Here is a 21,655-nt window from a genome sequence, read left to right as displayed (position 1 = left end):
GGCTGTAGCTGTAGCTATTGTGACTGTAAGGCGACGCCAGAGGCTGCAGGGCGCGCGGGGAAGGACTGGGCCGCTGAACGCCACTTCCGAGTGGTAATGGTGGCTTTTTGGGATGAAGATCCCTTGCTCACCTTCGCACTCGTTGCCCACGGCCCACACTCCCTCCATTTATTTGAATAATCCTGGCTTCTGCGAATCTAGTCGTCTTCGAATACCTACTGTTCCATAAATGACCCCACCCAACACACTATTTTTTCCGGTGTTTTTGATAGGCTTCCCTTATGGCTCAGCTAGTAAAGAAGCCGCCTGCAATGCAGGAGACCTGGGTTTGATGCCTGAGTTGGGAAGATCCCCTGGAGAAGGGAAAGGCTACCCACTCCAGTATTCTGGCCTGGAGAATTCCATGGACTCTATAGTCCATGGGGTCGCAAAGAGTCGGACACAACTGAGCGACTTTCACTTTGATGGAGAAGCTCGGCACGGCCCCCTCAATGGGTGGAAATTTCCTCTCCCATCACTGCCCCCTTCGCTGTGAACATGCGAACATTCCTGAAAAGCCAGGCGGAGCCCGGATAAGCGCGTTAGCCAGCTCTCAGAGCCTAGATCCAGCACCTCCTAAGCCCCTGGGTGCTCCTGGGGGGCCGGGCTCCGCTTTGGAAGGGCCACTCCTAGCGCGAGGACCACACCCCAGGGCTGCGATGGGTCCAGGCGGAGTCGAGGAAATTCGGCTGCTTCTCTCTTTTCCCCAGATAGCCCCATGAAGGGGCTTTCTTCCCGCACCTGGTAGGGTGAAGTGGACCTGCGATCCTCACGTTTCCTCCTGGAGGCTTATTCTTGACTGCATGAGAGGAAAGCACCAGGCGGGCCAGGCCCAGGCCCAGGCGGACTGCGTGTCTGGGATGCTGCATTTTAACCGTATTTTAATAACCACGTTTGAGGGGCGATCAGTTTCTCAGCTCTGCGCCCTTGAATGGAGACCTGTAACAGCAGGGCCACAGCCTCTCCCAAACCTGTGTGTGCAGGTGTGGGCGTGCCGGACGCCGTGTTCTTGTCCCTTACCGGCGCTGTCTTCCGTGCGGGCAAACCGAGGCAGGCTTGCCGGGCGTTCCTTTTTTGAGCGTTGTTGGCAGACAAAGTGCGAGCCTTTCCTCAGGACCGCCTGGTTGGGGATGAGGAGCGACTTCTCCTCCCTTCCGGAGCACGCGGCTCCCGGGACCCGCGCCCACTCCGGTCTGTCTTCTGGTTCTCACTCCACTAGTGTGCTGTGGAACTAGGGTCTCAAGGATAGCGGCCTGAGGGGCCCAGGGCGCTCTTGATGACCCTGGCCTCCTCGCTGCCATTATCCCTGCTTACACTCCCCCCGCAAAGCCCACGCACGGAGCCCGCATAGCCGTCTCCCGGGCATCTAGTGGAAACTAGATTCCCACCCAGGCGTAGAAATTGAGCCCTCTCCCCGTTTCTCGAAAACCGCAGTGCTGAACTGGCTTCACGTGCCCATGTAGACTACCCCGCATCTGACGCTTAGCACCACGCTTGGCACGCTTTATAGAACGTGCTTCGTGTCATAGGCAATCCAGAAGGCAGCCTGGAGAGCGCAGGGTTTTCCTTAGCTCCCAGGACTGGGCCCTATCCGCCCCTCCGGTTGGGGTCGCCGCAGCCAGCCCGCCGCCCCTCTGAGAGGTTGCTCCGGAAACTTGCGTGGGTTTACGTCCTCCTCGCTCCCTCTGCGTACACGCGCGCGAACAAGGCCTGAGACCTTTGCTGCACGCCGGGCACGCGTAAGCTCAGTCGCCAATGTATTTTTTATTCTCGCCTTTAAAAGACTCCTCTCCACCTACCCCCTCCTCCCCCGCCCCCAGGGAAAAGCGAGGCCTTCACTAAGACAAGTATTCGTTAAGTGCCTTCCCCTACCCCTGGCCAAAGGCCTGCAAACTTTTCAGTAGCTCTAAGCTGCGGCCCAGACTGTGCAAGAGGTTCTGGGAAAGTGGGCGGGGCGTTAGGTGGGTGGGGCCCGCGTGCTCCGGAAGTCGCCCCGCCCTGGAGGCTTTGGTGCCGGCTAGGTGAGCCGAGTCTGGGCCTAGTCTCTTGGGGTGGGGTGCTTTTCGGTTCCCGCACGGGGCTTCGGCCTTGCAACGTTGTTGTTCTGACGGTCTGGTCTCGGTGCATGGCGCTTGTACCCAGCTTTCCCTGACATGCGGGCAGCGCCTGCCGTTTCCCACTATTTATTATCGTGCCGCTCGAATCGAGAAGGGACTTCAACGCTGAAGTCCTCACCTCTCTCCGCCTCACCCCGCAGAGCTTTATTCTGAGACTGCCGAGGAGTCGCCAGAGAGTTCTGGAAAGGGGGCTTGTCCTGGGGCATTGCATTAGCGCCCCGAAAGCAAATACTCCGGGGAAAAGAAACTTGTTTCTTGAAGTTTTCGCTAACTTACTTAAAATTATTTTCCCGACTCTTTTTGGTTTCTGGAGTCGCAGAGAAAAGATTGTCTTAAAACTGTTAAAAGTCCGGGGCTGCTCTCATTTCATCTCGGAGGGTAGACGCTTTCCTTTTCCTTTGGCACAGAAAGCAAACGGGGTCGTCAGGCTGCCGAGGCGACCCTCTTCTAAAACGGTGTAGGGATCTGACCACCGCCCCGGGTCCCCACACGCCCTCCTGGTGCCGGCGGGGTGTGTGCGACTCGACCCAGGAGCCCCGGGCGCCTTAGGGCCCCGCGGCCCTGGCCCAGGGGGAGCGCTCGGCGGATGTCGCCGCGCCTCAGATGCTGCAGTGCGGGAGCGACACCCCTACACCCGCCTTAGATGGTGGGGGCAGGCGCGACCTTGGCGTGAGTGGTTGCTGGTTTCCAGAGTTCTAGAATACGTAGGACCAGGCAGCCGCGTCTGTACGGGGCTGGCGGGGTTGCAAGCCGTTTTAGGTCCCGTTTGCTCCGAAAAGCTTCGGCCGCCGAGATCCTCAGGCAGCCTGATGCCACAATGGTGTGGGACGAGACTCCAGGATCTTCCTTCTGCTTAGCCGCGTCCCCCGCCGATCAGGCGCAAGTTAATCACTCGTTGGTCGCATGGTCTCTGTTCTCTGTCTTGAGCCCGAGGGTGACTTTGGGGATCCATGGGGGTATAGGAGGCCCTCCCAAATGTGGTAGACCGGGGCATCATCGTTACCTCAAGAAATGGATTGCTGGTTTCCCCTCTAGAAACAAATGCCTCACTGGACATTTGTCCCCCCCCCCCCCTTTCAATGTGAAGCTCGCCAATGAGTGATGCTGAGAGGCATGGACAGAGTGAGAGCTGAAAAATTCTTGAGTGGGTAGAGGGAGTTCGTTTTCCTGCTTTAAAAGGGCTTTCTAGAAAATAAAAACATAAAAAGGCTTTCTACATGCCCCAGTCTTCAGTGTCACCGTGGTCGAGGTTTAAACAGCAGTATAAGAACCTTGACTTCCCCCTCCATAAGAATCCAGCAAAGCAGAAAATTCCTTGATGTATTTATACATCCGGGACAATATGAAACTGTCCTTTTGATTAAGTGTTGCTTGCGGTGAGGGGCAGCTTCCAATCAGGACATCTTCAGTTTCTGAGCAGGGGCACTGCGTTCTTAACTTTTAGATATACACACACCCCGTGAGATTGTGTGCGCGCCAAGAGAAAGAGAACCACATATGCACACTTGTCTTACAGCCTTTGACCCTTTAATACCTATCACAGCTTTACCCAGTTAATTGTGGTTTGAACACATGCGCGCGCGCGCACACACACACACACAGCTTTACCCAGTTATTGTGGTTTGAACACGCGCGCGCGCGCACCCACACCCACCCACCCAGAGCAGGACTGAGTGGATCCAGTCTAGCGAGGTTACACTTACTTGTAACTCTCACTGCTCCCTTTCCAATTTCTTTGATGATTTTTCCCATAAGTATATAAGCCGCCGGGACTTAGTTCTACTAAGCGGCAGGCCTCTCCTCCTAAATGTGATTCGGACCATATGCTTTCTACATTCATCCCCGCTCCGGCTTTTCTTCTCCACACTAACTACTAACACGTTATAGTCACCTTGAAATTTCCTCTGCTATTTTCCAATTAAAAGCTTAATAGCCCTGGAAACGGAGTTCATGTGGTGAAGTTTACCATAGCCCCTTGTTCTGAAAGGCTTTCTGCTGGGATCCCATTATGTGCTTGAATAAACCCTTTCTGCAAACAGAAATGGGACTCGGGGTTGTCAGGTGTTGGGTTACAATAGACTTTGAGGCAGGGGACATTTTACCAACATAAATACAAACCTGTCCCTATAGGGAGATGTTGTCAAATACTGGGATATGGAAAACATTCCCATCAAATATGAGAAAAGGATTATAGCGCTATATCAAATGAGTATTTAGGTCTCAGCCCCCATGTGCACTGGAGTGAAACGGGGCTCCGGGGACCAAATAATGCAAGACTGTTTGAATGGCAAAGGGATAGGGTGACTAGGTGACTGAGGGGGAGTGGGTCGCCTTGTAGTGGAAATGTCCCCCAAACCTGGCGCTGAGCTCTGCTGCTTTCCTTAAAAAAAAAAAAAAAAAGAAATCGTTACTCTCAGGTTTCTTATACTCCTGGTTTTGCTGACCATTTATTGGAAGGGAATATGGGAGAAATCTGGCTTTGCAAACTTTGTGGTCTCTGCATTCCCAAGGATTTAGAGATTTCAGTGCCCCAGATTCAGTGTCATTCTAGGCCTTCTGTGTGTGAACTTCCCACTTGCCAGCCTCTGGGCCACGGCGCTGCGGGTGACCCAGGCCTCCAGTCCCGAGAATTTTTTGAAGTTCCTCCCAGTTGTAGTGCCTCGCGAAGTTTGGGAGGAGAGATTGATGACGTGGTGGGGGTTAGGAGTAAGACTAAGGGGTCTGTGCCCTAAGCAGTTTTGGAGGCAAGCCTCCTAAGGTTAGCAGTCTCTTGCTGGGGGTTCCTTTCTGCGTCCACGAGGTCCGCAGGTCTGAAATGGGGAAGGTGGGGGGCAGCCAAGGGCCTCTAGGGAAACATACACAATCAGGTTCACTTTTTAACCTACTCCCCTCCCGGAAACGCCCTTTAGGCGGAGGGTTGGCTGCTGGAACGCCTGGTGGTACTTGAATTCACAGCACATACACGGACGTTTTCGGGTTGTTTGTTTGCTTCCAAAGCAGTGCAGAATAAAGCTGAGAGGCGCCGACCGGTTGACCATTGCAGCCGACTGGTCTACGCTCCGGATTCGCATTGGATTCATCCAGACCGCCAAGAGATGAATTCAGGGTGTGCTCTCTGAAGCCTGCCAACTGACGGCTCCGGGATTGCCGTCGCCCCTCTTCGCACTGAGCCATTGTGCTACCCTGCGCCGCAGTAACCACTGCTTTGTAATTTTGTTTTCTCGCATTAGGGGAGCATCTCTGTGCATTTGTGGAGGTATTCTGCTTTAGGCCAAACCTATACACACAGTATCGCTTTAAACAGAGTTTTATGCTGTCATCTTGTGCAAAGGTCCTCTCCCACCCGGACCCAAAGACACTGGGGTGGGGTGGCGTGGCCCCATCCGTTATTCATAACTAGCTTGCTGAGTCCGTGGGCATTTGAATGGGGTGATGCGAGACCTCCGTTTGATCTCTCAAAGACCGTTGGGCAGAGCGCAGATCATACGCGGTAACTTTGGGGGCGCTAGCGTGGCCCCTCCATCTGCTCTCTGAAAGTTTAGACCCAGTGCTTAAACCCAAACTCCAAAACAGCACTTGCCGGCTTTTCAGGACAGAGACTTTATTTTTTATTACAACGTGGAGGTGTGGAAAGGTAAACTCTGCCCCACAGAGGGAGGACTATTTTCCCCTTTGAAATAGCCGGCAAAACGGGTCGTCGTCCTTGGACCAGCAGGTTTTCAAAAGCATTTTCTTCTGCAGCTGCAAAAGGGGAAAAAAAAAAAGTTGCAAAAAGAACTCAAGAAAGCCCCCATTTCTCGAACCAGTTACAATGCCCTACCCCCAACTCCTTCAGCCAGTGGCCGCAGGGCCTGGCTCCCCCCAACTTAAAACCTTCTCGCGCCGGGACCCTAGTGCACCCGCAGCGCTCAGATAGGTTCCGGTTCTCCCCGAGCCGTGTTTCTGTGGCCAAGTGTGGGAATGAAAGCCGCTTCGGGCCCGGTGCCGCCAAATCGGGCCTGGAGGGAGGGGGGAAGAGAGTTGAAGGGGAACTGCCACCCGCCTCGCCCAGAGGCACCCTCACGCTCATCCGCGCTGGGCCTCCCTTCCCCGCCTCGCGGGCGCGGCCGTGTCCCGAGTGCTGCAGTCCCTCCCGTGCAAGCAGGGGAGGCGCGGGGAGCGTGGAGGAGGGGGCCGTGAGCGCCCCCGTGAGAGTGGCCCGGCGGCAGGTAGCAAGGAGAGTGAAGCGCAGGGACTCGAGAGGCGCGGGCAGAAAGGAAGGAGGCGTGGAGTGGAGTGGGGTGGAGAGTGCCAGGAGACCGGGACCCCGGAGGTGGGGGTGGCGGGGGAGGGAGGCGGGGGGAGGGCGGCGGAGGACGTGCCGGCCGGTCTGCGCGCGGGAGCTGCAGACGAGCCGCCTCAGACCTTAACCAGAGCTCTCGCCGGCTCCCGGCAGCCGCCGCCGCGCCGCGGCCGGGGAGGACGTGCCGGCCAAAGGAGCGGCGGGCGGAGACTCGGCCGACTCGGGGTTGGGGAAGCGCCCGCCGGGAGCCGTAAAGACGGCTGCGGCCCCTCCAGCCACTCCGAAGCGCTCGAGGCCGCCTGGACTGCGGCACCGAAGACTCCGAGGACTGCGCCGCCCGGAGGCCGCTTTTGAGAGGGCCTCTCAGCCCCGCCGTCCAGCGGCCCAGTATCGGCTCCCGCCGCCAGCTTGCCAGCTCTGTCGGGAGCCCGGGGCATGAACGGCTACGGCTCCCCCTACCTGTACATGGGCGGCCCGGTGTCGCAGCCGCCGCGGGCGCCCCTGCAGCGCACGCCCAAGTGCGCGCGCTGCCGCAACCACGGCGTGCTGTCCTGGCTCAAGGGCCACAAGCGCTACTGCCGCTTCAAAGACTGCACCTGCGAGAAGTGCATCCTCATCATCGAGCGGCAGCGGGTCATGGCGGCGCAGGTGGCGCTGCGCAGGCAGCAGGCCAACGAGAGCCTCGAGAGCCTCATCCCCGACTCGCTGCGCGCCCTGCCGGGACCCCCGCCGCCGGGAGACGCCGCCGCCGCCCCGCAGCCGCCGCCGACCTCGCAGCAGTCTCAGCCGCCGTCGCGCCCAGCGGCCGAGTTGGCTGCGGCCGCCGCGCTGCGCTGGGCCGCCGAGCCCCCGCCCGGGGCGCTGCAGGCGCCACTCGCCAAGCCAGGTAAGGGCCGCGGCGGGGCCGGGCCGGGCTGGCGCCTGGGCGGAAACACGTGGAAGCAGCTCTGGAGGCTTTGGCCGGCAGGCCCGAAGGCGAGTGTGGCGGGAGTGGGCTGGGCGCGATCTTTCCCCCCAACTTCAGCTAAGCCGGTCCTTATTCCCTTGGCAGAAGCGGCGTTCAGTCTGGACCCGGAGAGGTAGGAGGTATAACCCAGGTGCCCTCGGGAAAGGCGCCTCGGGCTCGCCAAGTGCCTTCTCTAAGTTTAAGGGGACGGGTAGATAAAGAGGTCGAAACAGGACCAGATTAAAATCCACGCGGGCGCACACACCGCCAGGCTTTCCGACTGTGGGCTTGAGAGGCCTCGCATCTGAAGGTTGGGACGGGAGGACAGAGAAGGAGCCCAGGCCCACGGTTTGGCCTACTCTGGGCGATTTTCTTGGCACCCGGCAACAGGAGCGAACCTGAAGCCTTCATAGTAGTCTGCTGTGGTCTCCAGCCTTTTGCAGTTTGTTGAAGGAAGCCCTGTTTAGAAGCAGTAGTAGAAAGGGACCAGAGAGACTCCCAAAACTGTTAGCGGGGACTCAGTCTGGTGCACCCAGAGCCAACCAACTCCTTTTGCAGGAGTTCAGGTCCTGTAACTCCATTTCACAGGCAGTCCTCTGCAGTCTGTGGTTTTAAAGAAAGACAAAACCTGACCTACAGTGAGGAAGGCCACGCCTGGAGAGCCCTTTCTCCAGTTCTCCGTGGGCCTGGGCCTTCGGTCCTCTCCTCTCTTCCTCCCCCTCCTCCTCTGCTGTGCTCTAAAGAGCAGGGGTCTGCCCTGAGTTCTGGAGCTGCGCAGATCCCCCTACCCACCTTTTTATCCGGTTCCCTCCTTCAGGCCACCAAAACCTTGCACACCCCACTGGAGCCTTTCCTCCTGGAGACTTACTAGCTTGCGACTGTCCAGCCCAGCCCAAATGCCCCTTTGGTTTTTAACCCCTTGGAATTCAGTGGACAGGTGTTTGGTGTTTCCCTTTCACTGGGGCAGATGTGGAAAGGAAAGAAACCCCATCTTCTCAGGGAGAGGGTTGAGAGGTATGCTGGGACTCAGAGGTGGAAGGCTCTTGAAGGACCAAAGCCCTCCTGTGGGGGGAACTAATGGTAGAGCTTCTGCCTACCCCTAATTGCCCTCCCCCCAAAATGCAATACTGGATTGCTGGGTGGAGCTGGGACATGCCATTTTTTGGGGGGATAAGCTGGTAGGCCGCCTGGCAGGCTCAGTTCTGCTGCCCTGTTCCTCAGTTATGCTCTGTAGACCCAACCTCTGAGAACATCTTATGTGAAGAGAACTAGGTGTTTAAGGACAGAAGTGAGTTTGCTGAATGTGGATTTTGTGACTGTTTAATCTGAGGTAGGATTTAAGCCTTTGCCTGAGTATGTCCACTCACTTCCTGGTGACTCTCTTTTGTCAGTGTGATCTCTTCATGTTTTATAGGTTTGCCACAGAGGAGTCAGAGGGGAGGGGAAAGAACCTTTTTGTTTTTTTCTTTTAAATTAGGGCAGGTAACTAGGCGGGTTTTGTCTCTGTTCTCAAAGTTGATCTATGCCAGTGACTCTTCTGAGCCTTCCCATTTCCAGTTCCTCTGTCTCCATTTCCCCCGACTCGGGCAGCGTTTGTGACAGTGCAGGCAGCACCCCCATAATAGTGCATTGGGTTCTGGGGTCCCTGTCCAAGAGGGGTTTGGTTCCCTTCACATCCTGTGCTCTTCACACCTGTTCTCGGGGATAGCCAAAGTTCACCGTTTCTAAAGCACTGAGACCAAAAACAGCCCTGAGAGGTGGGGAGTGAGGGAGGCAGAAAGGCAGAGCAGTAGCAGCAATGATACAAGCTTGGGGCAAGGAAGAGAGGGAGACTGATTGCACCTGGTGCGCTCTCTTTCAACGGGAACCAAGCGTTCTAAGATAGCCTGAGCCTTTCAAATTGAAGACCAGTAATTGCAAAGGAGAATAGGATTTGACACAGGAAGAGGTCAGAGTGATGGCTCTGGGGGACTAAGCTGTCAGGGACCAGCAGCTCAGTTTCCAGCTGGTCCTGCTGTGTACCTTGCACATATTATTTATGTAACTTTTGTTTTCTTCTTTCAATTGATTTGCTCCCGTAATTCCATTTAACACCAACAAAAAAGCCAGTCACCAATCTGATGATGATGAGAGAGGGCAGGAAAGGACCAGATAGTTGTTTTCCATTAGGAAGGCAGGCACACAAGTGGATCACTTCTATACAATGCTTTATAAGGAGAAAGCCCATTTGGGATTTAAATTAGGGAAAACTGCTTGGATGGGACTACTGGTTGCTGTACGTATTTCTTTGCAGGTGTTCTTAGGATGTATTTGTATGTAACATACCATGCATATTGAGAAGCCTGTTAGATTTGAGAAGCCTGTTAGATATGGTCCTGGGCAAGTAGCTCACTACTTAGGGAAGTGAAGCACTATTTGAATTGTAGGTCCACGTGTACAGTAAGTTCACAGACCACTGGTGGATGGTGGTGGTTTAGTCGCTAAGTCCTGTCTGATTCTTGTGATCCCATGGACTGTAGGCTGCCAGGCTCTTCTGTCCATGGAATTTTCCAGGCAAGAATACTGGAGTGGGTTGCCATTTCCTTCTCCAGGGGATCTTCTCGACCCAGGGATCTGACCCATGTTTCCTGCACTGCAGGCGGATTTTTTACTGCTGAGCTTCCAGGGAAGTCCTCATAGACCATTAGGAATCTGAATATCTGCTGGTGATTTATAGAGATTTGTTTCTGTGGGATTATGGAGCTTTTGTTCAAGTACATAGCTGTGGAGACATTGGCTTTTTTTATTGGCTGCAAATGCAGGTGCAGAAACACAGGGTATCTTTCCCCCTGTCCAGAGATCCTTAAGAAAAGCACGTGCCCTGGAGAAGGGAATGTTTGTTGGGCAACTGCTGGAGAAAAAACACCTTGTGCAGCGAGCAACATTAATACCAAAACTCAGCTTTGTAGCTGGAAGAAATTTAGTTCCCAAATTATGCTTCAGATTCTTTAAAGGAACAGGAATTATATTATCTAATGGTGTATCATGTTTAACATCCTTTTAAAAGTGGCAGTGGTTTTAAGGAGAAATTTCATATTCTCAGATTATTACTTTTAGCAATGGATTAGAGCATTTTTTTTTTCTTTTTTGAGAGTACATTTCCCCTGCTGCTTGAGTATCATCTATGACTGCCCTGGAATTAGTAGATTTTGATGGAACCTCAAATTCTAGTCTAAGCTTCTTTAAAACTACCCTGTCGATTCGTTCGTTCCTCTCCCATTCCCTCTTCATCCTTCTCACTCCCCTCCTCCTTCCCGTCATGAAAATATCTTGGGAACTTGAACATCTCTCAGCTCTTAGTGTATCTGAGTCAGCAGCTTCAACCAGCCAAGCCTGCCTTTCTGGACTGGGCTCCAGAGCTCAGGAAAGTTAAGGGTCATGACCAAGGTGGGAAGCTTAAGTTACATTCCTGCGTGTGGCTCCCTCCCCCCACGTCCTCCTCTTCTTCCTGAAGAGTGTCCTGGGTCTCCTTGGGTTGAGAGGGGACAGGTCTGTGGCTATAGACTCTCGCTAGGTTTATATCTGCCATCAAAAGAAATGTGTGAGCAAGTTTTAACATTTCTTGAAGGTAAAGAAATTGAAAGCATCATATTTGATTAGGAATAAGAGAGCAGGATTAAGAAAGTAGGATCTTCTTTCCTGTTTATTTCTCCTGAAAAGAAGCGAAACAAGAGACCTGTAGGGAGGGAAGTTGGGAGATTTCGGAAAACTGCCTTTATTTTATCTTACCTCCTTGCAGGCACTTCTCACATCTTGAAGCTTATTACTCTGGGCTTTTCAGTTCCAGCTTGATTAGGTCCTGTCTTGTCAGCTTCCTAATTTTAAATTTTACTTTTAATTAAAAAAAAAAAAAAAGACACACACACACCTGCACCGATACTGAGTTGTGGGCAGAGCGCTAGTCCAGGCCAGGGTGGGAAATGCTCAACGACCAGGGACTTGAAGCACAGAAGTGGTAGGAGACCTCAAAGTATTTCCTGAAGGGTACCTAAGAATTTAAAACAGGGTCTGGTTACTTTAGACGTTTTGATTTGGGGCGAGGGGTTTAGTTTTAAGTAATAAAAACCAACCAAATGAAAAGGAAGACGCGAGGCTGACTGGTCTCTTCCAAGCCTGACCCGTGGCCGGCTCTGGGGCAGCTGTCAGCTCCGGTCTTTCCCTCCTGCGCCTGGCCAGTGGCTGCCTTGGGTCCCCGGCCCTTGCGCTGAGCTTGGCCAGTGCGGGTGACTGGTCAGGGACCTGGGGTTGGAGCTGGGACAGTCGGGAGACCCATAGAGGCCATGGCGGCCGTGTTTTGCGGTGGCAGCTGTGTGCCTGTGGCTCCCCTGCGGCTGCCCTGGACCGCTTCCCCTCGGATCCCTGTCGGGTGGCACCGCAGCCCTGGACCGCTTCCCCTCGGATCCCTGTCGGGTGGCACCGCAGCCGAGGCTGCCTCCTTCCCCAGCTCCCCAGCTCCCCAGCTCCCCAGCTCCTTCTGTGGTGAGCGGCCCGCCTTGCCCTCCTGGCCCTCCTCGTTCAGCTTGGCTTAGCCTCTCTGCTCTCCGGCTACCCGCTCCCTCCCTGCCGCCTCCCAGCTCGGCGAGTGCCAGATTTAGCAAAAAGCCTACAAATACACACACACACAAATAGGACGTCAAATATGGCACAGGGCAAACTTCTAAAACATGCTTTGTTGTTTTTCCTAAGTGCAGATTCCACTGGGCATCCTGTGGACGATTTTATCTGGCAGCTCCAGCCTGGGAGGCGGACCAAGCCCCATTGCCCTCCTGGCGCCCCTCGAGGTGGGCGTAGCTCTGGCTAGTCTCCCAGCCCCTTTCTCCCGGGGGAGCCCAAACTGCCCCCAGAGGTTCAGAGAGGCGCTGGTGTCCATCTTATGGGTCAGAGCACCTGGCGTAGGGAACCCGGTGGGGGGCAGGGGCGTTTTCCACATCTCAGAACCAGCGTTTCCCTGCCACCCAGGACAGAACCTCTCCCCCAACACAGCACGCCCCTCTGGGTTATAAATCTGGCGGATAGTCCTGTTCTCGACTTACACAGCCAACTTTTCTTTTCCCTGATGGATGAACTCCTGAGTTTAAAAGATTACAGTAATCACAAGAGGACAGTGTAAATCGAATCTGATAGCAATAACTTTCGGGGAAGGTCAGGCTCAAGTGAAATGTTACCAAGCAACAGGCATTTTGTTTGCAAAATACAATCAAAGAGCATTGATGAGAAATTCTTCACTGCAGCCAGTCAGCACTTTCAGCTAACAGCTTTACAGAGGGAAAGGGAGTAAGTCTTCATAAATCAACGTGCCTGGAGGACTCGGAGCCCCTTTCTGGGAAATGTTGCACAGAGTCCAGTGAAAACCTACTTGCCTGCCTGCCTCCCCTTTCTCTCTTCCTTTTCTCCTTCGATTGGCTTTTGAACCTGTTGTGGCCCCTCAGCCATTAGTCACTCAGGTCCTGGACCCCCATGTCTTGTGTCATATGGCTCTGATGGCAGGTTGGGCCTTGCATTGGGGTTTGCATGGCCTTTCCTGGCAGAGGTTGGGGCCCGAGTAGTGGAACGCTGGCCATTGCAGGCCCATCACCTTGGGATCATGTCACATAGCATCCAAGAGTCCCATGTGGCTTTAGGGAGTCACCCTCTTGTTTGAGCCCTGCAAATCACTGTTCTGTGAAGAAACTGAGGGGAACTGAACCATAACTAGGCAGGCTTTATTTTTAATTTTTTATATCTTATTATACAGTTAAACAACTATAAGAAAATCAACACAATCAACTGCTGAATAACAATATTATGGAATACTTAACATTCAGATCATTGGTTTTCTAACAAATCTCTAATCTCTTTTGATGCCAATGACTAGGCAGACATAAATTTTATGAAGCTGAGATCAGTGTTCTGCCCTACCACTCTGTAATTATTACTTGTTTTAGTTCAGTATATGTTCTGCTCATAGCCATTATATGACTGTTTTCAACAACATTCCCTCCCATGAATACAGCAGTCTGCCCAGCTGCTGGCCTTTGGGTTACCTGCTGTGTTTCAATGTAAATACGACTCACTGCATAGGTAACTTGGAAATTTTGCAAAATGTTCATTAGTAAAGAGTAAGCCTCTCAGTCGTCACAAGGTAAATGCTTTGATCATCTCTGTATAATCTTACCTAGCACGGTGCAAGGGCACGTGGTCAAAGATTTAAAACTTGTTAAATAGACAACTGAATAAGTAGCTAGCTGCATTTTTATAAGTACCAAACATACTTGTATGTTTTTAGATAATTTCCCTCCTGCTTCTTGAAAAATATTCCTTTCAGAGTCCAGAAAGAGGTCAGAAATAAGTTTTTGCAGGGTTTACAAAGTCCACAGTTGCAAACCATCCTTCCTTAAGTCCAGTCCTTTCTGTATCAATGTCTGCCAAAGTATTGGTCCCTAGGAATCATCTTGATTTCTTCACATGTTATTAAGTCAGTGTTGTCATTGATTTTTAAAAGCATGACTATTTACTTTTCATAGGTTTTTCCCCCACTTCAGGAAGAAAAAGATTTTAGACTGACATTCATCCCCTGCTGTATGCTAGGCTTTTTATCCATTGGGTTTTTTATGGTTCAGCACTTCTAGTGCAAGATGAGGGTAACAGAAAATGTAAAAAGCGTGTCTCCTGTTTGACTTCTGATTGGGCAGTGGTCTTTTTTGAGAGCCCCATCCAGCCAGGACTTCTTCCCTGCCATCGTTGTGAGATTTGTGTGCTTTGAGAAAAAGCCATCAGTAAACAGTTATTTAGAGGCGTGTTCCTCAAAGTTCAAGTGAACAGATGAGGACATCACAAACCCATGTTTCAAAATGCGTGACATGATTTCAAACAGAAGAAAATGAAATCCAGTGACTTTTGCACTGGCAAACAACACTCCCTGTGCCGTGCTTTTTTGTTTTTTATTCTGGATCGATGCTGTATTTTGTTTTTCTAAATATCATTGGATAGAATGGGTTAAAACCCCTTACATCTCAGTGAGGAGGGTTTTTCATTTTTCTGTGTCTTGAGCACAGTGTCTGTTTCGTATATGTGGTAGACTTTCTCAAAATCTCTGAAATAAATACTTGGGATTTTTTTAAGTTGCATTTTCATATGAAAAAAAAATCCACTAAAGAAAGTTAAAATTTGCAAAGTGTAATTTTAGATTGGAAGTCATTTTTGTGTGAGTGTTCATTTTCTGTCCTTAAAGTCTTGTAGCTTCTTATGGCACAGATATATTTTTGAAGTTGCTAGCACTGTTTTCCAGAGGAAAAAAAGTTCCTTCTTAATTGAGTATCTACTTTCAAAAAACATCTTTACCCTTGTGAAGAGTTTATTTCAGAGATAGCTGTGAGTGTTTTTGCATCATGAAAAATACGAAATTGAAGTGTGAACATCTAGAAGGTTTTTAAATGTCTAGATGTTTAGCTTTAGAAATAGCAAATTATATCACTTTCAATAACTGGTTTGTAATAGCAGACGAGTGATTTCTTTCTGCTTTTAGTCTAGCTGTTTTTGGTGCCTGTATATTAGGAGTAAAAATATTATCAATTGAAATATATTCTTACTCTTTAATGTTCTAGGAATTAGGGTGTCAGTTTCAAGAAGAAAGAGGTTAAAACATTTGGAGAGCATTTCATTTTTCATTTTGCTACTTGGCAGTTTCACATTTCTATATCTCGAAAAGTCTTTGTATTTTAAACCAACAGGAGCATTTTATAAAGTTCATTTAGGAAAAAAAATATCTAGAGATATAAAGAAACACCTGTTATTAAATTACACTTTATCACTGGGCCCAAGATTCACCCTCTGTAATTACTTGTGAAAGTCTGCATTTATGACAGAATAATTTACAATGCTTGTAGTTTAGGTATAACAATACAACCAGCACTTGACACCATGAACTTGCAGGGATCATATATTCTGCCCTGTAGGCATTATTGCTGGGTAAGGAGTTATTCTTGGTATAAGGTGAGAGGCTCGTCTTCCCTTGCCCAGTTTTGAGACCCCAGCATCCCTGGATGTTGACTGGGATTCTGTTTATCCAGCACCCCTTAGCAGGACATTACATGGTGCTCGGGTGTGTGGACAGCATAGATATGTTCCACTCACGGCTTCCTTCAACAGCTTCTATCTTCCCACTGGATATGGCGTAAACTGGGCTGAACTTGGTTGGTTGGAATGTTCTGAATTTGTAAGTCTGATTCCTGTGACATCACGTTAGATTTTCTCACTTTTTGGCCATAGCCTGCACACCTCTAGGAGAGGTTGATCAGCCCAGAAATCTGCAGAGAGAGTGTGGACAAATCAGTACAATCCAACATCACTCTCTGAGAAGTGACCACAAGAGCTTACTGCACTGGGGGTGTCACAGTGGCAGGTACGAAAGGTGGCACAAGAAAAGGCAGAAGAGACTTTATGCAGCCCAGTGGTTCATGACCGGTGGACAAGCTGCCAACCAGAGAAGATTCTACTGTGGCCTGCTCTGCAGATCAGGAAGATAGGTTCAAAAATAAAATTTTGTATTGTCTGATTTACAATCCTGCCATCCAGTATCCAGTTGTTTGGAACAGTACATTCTTTACCATCTTGAAAAAACTACTACATTTTCTTAATGGTAGATATGGCAAATTAGCCAGAACATTATTCCTTAGTTCTCCTTTGGCTAAACTTGCCCTTTGAACCACTTGTTCTGTAATGTGAAGCAATCTGTGGAAGAATGAACTTGGTGATAGACCTAGAGACATTTTCCCCAAATGTCTTCAGTGTCTGCAACTGATCCAGGATGGGGGAAAAGTTACCTTTTAAAATGGGAAGTTAGGTTCACAAACTGCTTTTGAAAGTATGCTTTTGAAAATATCGAAATATCAAAATTAGAGCTTTAAAAAAATTTTGTTGTTACCCTTTCTTTTCTAGAAGAGCCAGCTGTTTCTTGCTTTAAAACAATCTCACCATCCCTTATCTTGCTGTGACGCTGTATATCATATTTCTTTCACTTTTTAATTGTAGTAAAATACACATAACATAAATTTTACTATTTTGACCCATTTTAGGGATACAATATAGTGACATTAAACACATTCATAATGCTGTGCAGCCCTTACCACTTTCCATTTTCAGAACTTTTCATCATCCCTTACTGAAACTCAATACCTATTAGACAATACATCTCCGTTACTCCCTCCCCCAGTCCCTGACAACACTCTTTTCTTTTCTGTCACTATGAGTTTGCCTGTTCTAGGTATGTTATATAAATGGTATCATAGACTGGTTTTCCTTTTGTGTCTGCCTTATTTTACTTAGCATGTATTCGTGGTTCATCCACATTGTAGCATATGTGAGAATTTCGTTGTTGAGGCTGAATAATATTTGATTATATGTATAGACCACATTTTGTTTGTCCGTTCATCCATCATTGATGGATGTTGGGTTTATGCCAGCGTTTGTCTCTCGCGGATAATGCTGCTGTGAACATTTGTGTTCCGCGCGTGCATATTTCCCACTCAGCAGTCTTTCCCTGGCTGTGTTTGCTTTCTCCCCACACACACATCTCATCTCCCTAACTTGGTAATAAATTCCACAAGTTAGGGGCCAGTCTTATATCTGCTGATGTTTTCTGCCCTCGATGTCTTGCAGGGTACAGTGATAAAAGTACTTGATGCTGATAATAATAGATAATGAAAGTTAAATAAGAAAACTGTTTAGAGAATCACAGTGTTTAAAGCCTTGCTTTATGTCCATATTTCCCCCGGGAGAGTATTTGACTTGTTTTCCTAAGTTCCAGTGAGCAGAGGCCAAGATCCAATTGTGCATTGAGTTCAGTGCTGAGTTAACATACTGTCACTGTCTGCTCATTGTCAAGTGTTTAATGACAGAGTAACACCGACAGGTAGGTGTAGGGTCATGCGTCAGGAAATTTAGACAGGTCTGCCTGCTTGCAGTATGAGCCTGTGGAAGCTTTTCTGTTGCTGTTTTTCTCATTGGGATCAAGGACAGCTACCACATTAACCCAGGAGATGAAAATTGGGTCACCAATCCTAGGATGCTGCCGAAGAGGATATGTCATATTTCTCTTGCAAAAAGATCTCTTATGCATATCCTGGAATTGTTACAGAAAGCAAAAATGGCTTCATGCATGTTGGCTGAAGATGGTCCCCACACTGACAGCTGATATTTGTATTGGAAAAAGAAGCAGTTTAAATGCAAATTTGGGATAGGTATGAATTTGTATCAGACTTACAGTCAAAAGTTTCACCGATATAGTTTAAGGATATTTTTTTGAAGTATTTATGCTTAGAACATATTTATTGGTTTGTAAAGAATCAAAGTTTATTCTTTCAATTATAATTAAGGTATATCCCATATTAGAAAAAAGCTCACAAATGGGTCTTTGTTAAAGGCTTTTAAAATAAACAACAACAAATAGGAGGAGATGGATTTTAGATGCTGCTTTGATGAAATTTCACCAGCTGGCTCTCTACACATCATCAGGTGTGCCCAGGGAGGAGGCGACAATGAGGCTATTCAGGCAGGGGCAGTGGAAAACACAGGCCAACCGGTTGTTTACAGCCTGACAACTGGGTCATTAATAATTTCCACCTTCAGATCAGTTATGTTGGCTCTGAGTAGACACAGCCAGTACATGTTTAAAGAAAGATAAAAATCCGCTTGTATATAACTTGTTCATAAAGAATATGCTCCTTTATTATAAAGGTCTCTTAGAACCTACTTCTGCAACCAAACCAGTCTTGCTTACGTCTTCCTTTCTGCCTCTTTAGCACAGTAATACTAACACTCTTCAGGGGGTGAGTGATGTCTTAGACCAAAGTGTTAGATTTACAACTGGTTTACTGGTTTACTTCACAGCAAAGCTCTGGTTTATTTGGGAAGCTTTGTTTCTCTCTCTCTCTCTCTTTTTTAAAAATATAATTCAGGAAGGTATCTTGAAGTCCATCCTATACGCTTCTTACACCCCAGGTCCTGGAGTTATGGACGCACTGTTTTGTTGGTGGGTCTTCCTCCAGTTTCGTAAGCCTTCTCCAGGCATCTCTTTCTCCCTGTCTGCAGCCTGTCCCACACCCAGGTTTCACAGCTGGTGTTGCTTGCCCTCTGGTGCGGGTTATAGGCAGCCAAGTCTTCTGGGATCTTGAGTGGCCTTTTAAGAGAGGTTTCCACGTATGGAGGCTTCTTTCACTCTGGCAATCATATTGACTTGTTATTCTACATGGTATCCTGATGAAACGTACTGATGACTAGTTCACATATAACACAGAATCTGCCTAGGGAAAATGGTTTTAAAATATTAAAATTTCCCTTGGGTGTATGGATCGTGCACCAACTGTTGCAGCTGTTGATGTCCTTTGGTGGCACCAGACCCCTCATTTGGAGAAGAGGAGCTAGAAAACAAGCCCAAGCTCATTTATCTGTTCATCCTTGGATAGTGTTTATCCCCAGTCTGATCCGCATTTAGACTGTTACTGCTAGATAGCCACATCGTCTGTGGTTGTGGTTCTTTCTGCACTGTTTTGTGTTGAAGGCAAGCTTTCCTGAACAGCCCATTCTGAGAAATCACTCTGATGTCTAGGGTTTTGTTTTACAGGGTTTGTTCATTTTTTGCCATTTGCTAATGACATAGATTGGATAATTTTCTGGCTTGCAGTATGTTATAACCCACAGAGAAGCAGTTCCCCTTGCAAAAAGGGCAGGTGGGGCCCTCTCCTGAGCACATGTGTTCTTTGCACACCAGGAGAGGATTCAACCAGCTGTTCTCTGCTTTTCAGATTTGACAGAAGAACGACTTGGGGACGGCAGCACCGCTGACAATGCTGAGACTTTCAGCGACAAAGACACGGACCAGAGGAGCTCCCCAGACGTGGCCAAAAGTAAGGGCTGCTTCACACCCGAGAGCCCCGAGATCGTGTCAGTGGACGAAGCGGGGTTTGCGGTCCAGAAGAACGGGGCCAGCTCAGAGAGCCGGCCCGACAGCCCCAAGTACCCCGGGGAGCAGAGCCACCTCCTGATCGAGGGCCCCTCGGGGACCGTGTCTCTGCCCTTCAGCTTGAAAGCCAACAGACCGCCCCTAGAAGTGTTGAAAAAGATATTCCCCCACCAGAAGCCCGCGGTGCTGGAGTTGATCCTCAAGGGCTGCGGGGGTGACCTGGTGAGTGCTGTGGAGGTCCTGCTCTCCAGCCGCTCGTCCTCCTCGGCCGCCGACCGGACTTCTGCTGGGGAGCCCGAGGGCCTGGTGCTGCCCTCCAACGGGCACCTCTTCGAGCACACCTTGAGCTCCTACCCCCTCTCCTCATCCAAGTGGTCTGTGGGGTCAGCCTTCAGAGTCCCCGACACGCTGAGGTTTTCTGCTGACTCCACCAACGTGGTCCCCAACCCCCTGGCTGTGCCCCTGCAGCACCCATTTCCGCAGCCGCCCCGGTACCCTCTGATGCTGAGGAATACTCTGGCGAGAAGCCAGTCGAGCCCGTTTCTGCCCAACGATGTCACCCTGTGGAACACCATGACGCTGCAGCAGCAGTACCAGCTGCGGTCCCAGTACGTCAGCCCTTTCCCCACTAACTCCACCAGCGTCTTCAGAAGCTCGCCCGTCCTCCCCGCCCGCACCCCCGAAGACCCTCGGATCGCTATCCCCGATGACGGGTGTCCCATGGTGTCAAAGCAGTCCATTTACACCGAGGACGACTATGACGAGAGGTCTGACTCCTCAGACTCCCGAATACTCAACTCGTCATCTTAAAGCGCCGCCTGATGGGGGTGCCCAGGTGACATTTTCTGTGCATTTGAACCCTGCGCCCTCCCCTTGCAGAGAGGCCACGTCCTGTGTATACCTTCTCCTGCCATATGACAAAGTGACCCTGCTTGATTCTAGACCTTAGCAATAAAAAACATAACTTATTTAATTTCTTGCACTTCACTGGAAAATGCCAAATAGCTCTGCTCTGTGGCTTTAGTGCTGAATGTTGGTTGTAAAAGAGAGTCTGATGCTAAGAATGGTCTGGGGAAAGCCTGGGCCCGTAGAAGATGTCTTTGGGGACATAAAGCTGAAGGTCGGCCCCACCCCTAGACTCAACCTGGAATCTTCAGTAACGTAGTGTATTTGAACGCAATTCTGTAAAAGAGGATTGCTCAGGATCATGAAACCTAAAGTGGTTTGGTTGCAAACGGACTGTAAACAGGGGCCTCATATTCCTATGCTAAAAATCCTTCTTGCATTTTAAAGAGAGACTGCACTTAATAGAGTGAACTACTCACACGCTTATTTAAGCTTGGACAGTTTTCAGAGACAGACTCCATTAAGAATTACTCTTTTCACATGGCTGAATCAAAACATGTGTAATGTCAATGTAAACCCAATCACAGCTGTGAACTGCATGAAATAATATTGTGAAATGAACACAAGATTAAGCTTTGTCAGGTTAATGTAGCATGCTAAGGATTCTAGAAAAAAATAAACTAAGGAGATGATCTTGGTTTATGTCATTTCTGCCTATAAAAGAGGATCTCTAAAAATAGAAACTTGATAAAAAAGCTTCTTACTAGTGCATGGATCAAGGTTTCAGTTAAACGTGACGCTGCTTGAGAAATATGAATGGCAAAGCTTTGAGGCTGCATTCAGAAAGACAGAATTGATTGTTCAAGAAGAGTTAATTCAGTTCCTCCATCCATTCGTTTCTTCAACAGATACTTACTGAGTGCCTACTCTGTGAAAGAGGATGCTCTTTGTATGTTATTGTCCAAGTTATCTATCTGCCTATGAGTCCAAGATAGCAAGGATTATATAATGGAGAATCTCATTAAAAACAAAGTAAAAATGAAACAGTCTACAGTGTGGAAAGTAAGCAAAGTGCTTAGCATGGTCGCTGACATAGAGAAAGTACTCAATAAAGGAGAGCAGTTACTCCTATTAGGTTCAGGTTATACTCCTATTTCGGAGAAGGCAATGGCACCCCACTCCAGTACTCTTGCCTGGAAAATCCATGGATGGAGGAGCCTGGAAGGCTGCAGTCCATGGGGTCGCTAGGAGTCGGACACGACTGAGCAACTTCACTTTCACTTTTCACTTTCATGCACTGGAGAAGGAAATGGCAACCCACTCCAGTGTTCTTGCCTGGAGAATCCCAGGGACGGGGGAGCCTGGTGGGCTGCTGTCTATGGGGTCGCACAGAGTTGGACACGACTGAAGCAACCTAGCATAGCATAGCATAGCATATACTCCTATTT

General features: G+C 49.6%; 1 protein-coding gene across 1 annotated transcript; it reads left to right on the top strand.

Annotated features, from left to right (window-relative positions):
• Positions 1-6,862: 6,862 nt before the first annotated feature.
• On the top strand, positions 6,863-20,334 carry DMRT3 (doublesex and mab-3 related transcription factor 3). The gene is made up of 2 exons (XM_025281578.2): positions 6,863-7,324; positions 19,204-20,334. The coding sequence occupies exons 1-2, from the start codon at positions 6,874-6,876 to the stop codon at positions 20,169-20,171; spliced, it is 1,419 nt and encodes a 472-aa protein (XP_025137363.1). The 5' UTR covers positions 6,863-6,873; the 3' UTR covers positions 20,172-20,334.
• Positions 20,335-21,655: the final 1,321 nt, after the last annotated feature.

The sequence above is a fragment of the Bubalus bubalis genome, chromosome 3 (assembly GCF_019923935.1).
Source record: "Bubalus bubalis isolate 160015118507 breed Murrah chromosome 3, NDDB_SH_1, whole genome shotgun sequence".
Classification (NCBI taxonomy): Eukaryota; Metazoa; Chordata; class Mammalia; order Artiodactyla; family Bovidae; genus Bubalus; species Bubalus bubalis.
Note: the sequence above shows the minus strand (reverse complement) of the source record. Positions and strands in the feature narration are given on the sequence as shown.